This window comes from Manacus vitellinus, unplaced genomic scaffold, assembly GCF_001715985.3.
Source record: "Manacus vitellinus isolate BGI_N305 unplaced genomic scaffold, ASM171598v3 scaffold_4_pilon, whole genome shotgun sequence".
NCBI classification, from domain to species: Eukaryota; Metazoa; Chordata; class Aves; order Passeriformes; family Pipridae; genus Manacus; species Manacus vitellinus.
The window spans coordinates 12,250,155-12,254,210 of record NW_021940604.1 but is presented as its reverse complement, the minus strand read 5'-3'; the positions used below and the strand labels follow the sequence as shown (position 1 = coordinate 12,254,210).

The window sequence follows — 4,056 nt, the reverse complement described above, 5'->3', positions numbered from 1 at the left end:
ATTATTCTGTGATTTTTATGTACAACTCATTAGCTCTTCCCTGAGAATTGTACCAAATTTCAGACTTCTGGATTAGACTCTAGAGTCAACAGCCACTTCAATGCTTTCGATAACTAAAAATACTTTCCTTAACTTATTTGAAAACAAATCTTAACCAGTGGAACACTTCAGTGAAATCAAGCACGTGTCATGGTGTATTAGAGCAGCAGTCCATCACCATGGTGACAAGCTGGCTCCCTTCAAACCATCGTGATGCATGAGAGACCTGCTGCACTTTCTAATGCCATATCAGACTTGGCAAAGCAAGCCTGTCCCGCCCTCCATTCAGAAGAGTAACAAACTAGAGTTGGTTCACTAGTAACAGAGTAAGTAACTGTAAATCATTAGTTTATTCCTAAGTGTATGTGCTTCTGGACAACGAACCCACCACACTTTACTTCATTTTCATCTAGTGCAAAGCCAAGCCCTTTTAGGAATATGTAAAGGAATAGTGAAGACTAAAGGCAAATGAAATACCAAGCCATTTATATATTTATATAAAAATATAAATACTTTATTTTCAACTAAAAAGGTGCAAACATGTAACTTTTGGTCACACTTCTCAACAAATAAACTGTCCAAAAAGAGCCATAGTCAAAGAAAGAAACAAATGCTCGAGCGGAAAGACTGAAGAGCTACAGAAGAGCCATTTTTCTTAAAGCCACTTGTCCTATAAAGTGTGAGTAAACATATTTTGCCAGATGAATGCTTTGTAACACTACAGGCACCTCAACTTCATCTTGACCTCAACTCACCATTTGGCCCTATCTGAGCAATTTCCACTAGAGTATCTATTTCATGCTTTGAATGCATTGTCAAACAAGCTTTAAATCTTACCTATCTTGTTCCAAAAAAGAAGGCTACCAGTGAACTTTCAAAGCATTAAACAAAAGCACAAAACTTTAAATTAATTTAGATAACTGTACAAAGATATATACACACAGTATTTACAATATTAATAAAAAGTAGCTTGTTACAGGTAAATTAACTGCCACAAGCTGTCCAGTCTAATAGACATGATTCTGATTCTTGTTGACCAAGCCATCCGAATCAGAGTGTCAGAGTTGAAACATTACTGTCCTGACTAACAGAACACCTTCTACTTATCACTTGGCTGGGTGTTTGCATTCCAGCTGTTGCTGTCACTAAACCAGTGCCAGCAAACATGCCAACGGTCTGCTTCTCAATTGCACTACTAGATGAACCACGCTGTACCACATTAAGGGAACATTTGCTTGAATCTGCTTTTCCTGCCTATTTCCCTTAACGTCGTCCCACCACCTCAAGAAAAACGTGTTCTGAAGCTGTGTCTTGCTGTGGTCCCACTGTCCATTTTTACCTTCTTCAAACCACCGTTTGGGGTCAGTAGAAAAATTGTCTTAAGTCACATGGAGCAGTTTGTTGAAATTGAAAAAAAAAACTGATTTAAATACCTTGTGCTATTGAATCATGTTTTACAAAATGAGATGCAAATCAGTTCAAGTTGAGAATCTACTCAGCGTCTCCTTCTGGCTTTATGCCATGTCTCCATACATCTTCCTGTAGTACAGAGACTCAAAGATGTCATTGTCTCCAGGGCAGTTGTAGTGGCACGCGCAGGTCTTGATGAACATCATTTTCCTTTTCATGATCTCCCCATCAGGGCACTTGAACTCCACAGAGAGGGTGGCTGTTCTGTGGGGTGTGCAGCAGCGCCCGTCAGTGCAGACACCACAGAACTTGGCTCTGTAGGTCTTCACGCTGGTGCAGCCAGACAGCTCGAACTTCACAGGCTTGGAGATTTTGGGGGTGCGAATGCACTTTTTGCCTTTCTGTTAGGATGTAAGCGAATACAAGACGTTTAGAAGGCAGGATTTCACGCAGTACTTAAACTTGCAAGTTAAAGGAGAGCAGACAAGCTAATCCTTACTATATTATCATTAAGCAAGAGCGTCGTACACTGTGCCATAATATACAGCATGACAAAAAATTAAAGATATTTAACTGTAAGCTGTTCACCACTAGGGTAAAACTCAAATTTCAAGGTAAACCACTTGAAACTGACTACTTGTCGGAACTGCACTTTTGGTCACTGGCCTTTTGCTAGTGGATGGAAGCATCCTAGAAGATCATACATAAAGCCAATCATATTTACCTTGATGTTCTCCTCCAGGTCTGCTTCACAAGGTCTGACCATGCAAAGTCTACTCTGTTTCTCCAGTCTGCAGAAGGCATTATCATTGGTGACTCTGGTAGAGATGCCCATGCCACAGGTCTTGGAGCAAGCACTCCATTCTGTGGTCTGCACCAGGCAGTTGGCACGCATCATTGTTGGATCTGGACCATAAGTGTCTTCCAGTCTGTAAGCTGCAGGAGACAGAAAGCCAAAATGAGACCACTGCCTCACTTCATGCCCTGTTAAAGGCTCCTTTCTTTTCCTGAGAAATTCAGGCAGCCACACTGTGAGGTGACTCTACTTATTGCATAATCCAGCTGCTGGGGTGCCCTGTGTCAGCCCATCCCACAGCCTTCAACCTCCATGCCCCCTTCCCCTGGCTGCCACCCATAGAGACATCCCCACTCACCAGCAAGAGCAGGTCCCACGGCAGTCTGCTCTTTAGTCTCATCGCAGACCCACTCCTCGCAGCACTTTCCAGGAAGCTTCGCCCGGCGCGGGTAGGGGCAGTCGGGGCTGGGCAGGCGGACGTCCATGCTGCAGAGGGGCACGCAGCCCACCGCCCCGTCCAGGCAGGTGCACTGGTACTTGCAGCTGCTCTGGAAGGACTCTCCGCTCCGGTACACCATGCCGCTGAAGACGCACGGGGCACCGTCCCGAGCTGCGAGGGGCAGGAGGCCGAGTGTGAGGCGGGCGGTTGGTTCAGAGATTCCCTCTTCCCTCGCCCCCTTGCCCGGCGGGACCCCGTCCCCGTTCCCGTGGCAGGCGGCAGCCCCGGCCCCCACTCACCCGTGCAGACGCCGATCCTGCGGTTGGCGGGGGACCCGAAGTCGCAGAAGAGCCCACTTGTGGTGGTCGCAGGCGCGCTCGGTGCAGAGCTCGCCCGCTGCTTGGCGCAGACGCGGCAGCAGCCGAGCCGTCGAGCACCAGTGGGAGGACGCCGGCGGGGCAAGTGGGGACGCGGGCCCCGCGCCGCACTGGCACTGCCCGCCTGCACTCCTGGCCGTGCCGCCTCCTGCGAGTGCGGGGGAGAGAGGGAGAAGGGAGACGTCAGGGCTGTCGCCGGGACCGCCGGTACGGGGCAGGGGCGGCGGCGCCGCGGGCCGGCAGAAGCTTACCGGGCTTGAGGAGGCGGAGGAAGCAGGCTGGCGGCGAAGGGGGCCGAGGGTGGCGTGGACGCATCCTGCAAGCGGTCGGCCGGCTTGTGGGCGGCGCGCGGCGGCGGTCGGGCAGGCAGCGGCGTCGGCTGCCCGGCGGAGGTGAGCCGAGGTGAGCCGGAAGCTTCCCTTGGGGCGGTTCTCCTCGCGGCGCCGGGGACGGGGCTGCGGCGGGCGCTGTGCCGGCCGGGTGTCTGTCAGTGTGGCAGGGCTCCGCTCTCCTCGCGCTCCGTCCGAGTGCCGGCGAGAAGAGTGGATGTGTGACTGCCCGACTGCCGGACGGGCGCCCTTTATAAGGCGGCGCGACGCGGCCTCGCCAAATGGGCTGAATGGGCCGCCGACAAACAGCGAATTCGCGCCATTCCTGCGCGCCGCGCCGCGCCGCCCGCCCCGCCCGCGCCGCCGCCGCCGCCCGGGCGCCTGACCCTGACTACCCGCATTCCTCCGGCTGCGCCCCCCCAAGCGCAACACCCCCGCCCCTCCCCCTGGGTTTTTTCCTTTTTCGTTGCGATGTGTTTAAATGTAAAGTCCACCGCCGCTGCCAGCGCCGCTCCGCGGCCGCCTCCGCAGCGGCGTTATTCGAAGCGGGAGGCCGGGTTCGGCGAGAAGGGGCGAGGGGGGCAGCGGCGCGGTTGCCAGGGGCGGCCGGGGGAATCCGCTATTTCCCTTCCCCTGTGCTCCCCGCGCGCCCCTCGTCCCTCCTCC

The 4,056-nt window shown here is 52.9% G+C and overlaps 1 protein-coding gene across 1 annotated transcript; it reads right to left on the bottom strand.

Annotated features, from left to right (window-relative positions):
• Positions 1-527: 527 nt before the first annotated feature.
• On the bottom strand, positions 528-3,791 carry CCN2 (cellular communication network factor 2). The gene is given in 9 exon segments (XM_029962736.1): positions 528-1,850; positions 2,174-2,385; positions 2,604-2,855; positions 2,984-3,038; positions 3,040-3,080; positions 3,083-3,109; positions 3,112-3,151; positions 3,154-3,663; positions 3,786-3,791. Coding segments are annotated over 9 exon segments (1,440 nt in total). The 3' UTR covers positions 528-1,553.
• Between the last annotated feature and the right edge of the window lie 265 nt (positions 3,792-4,056).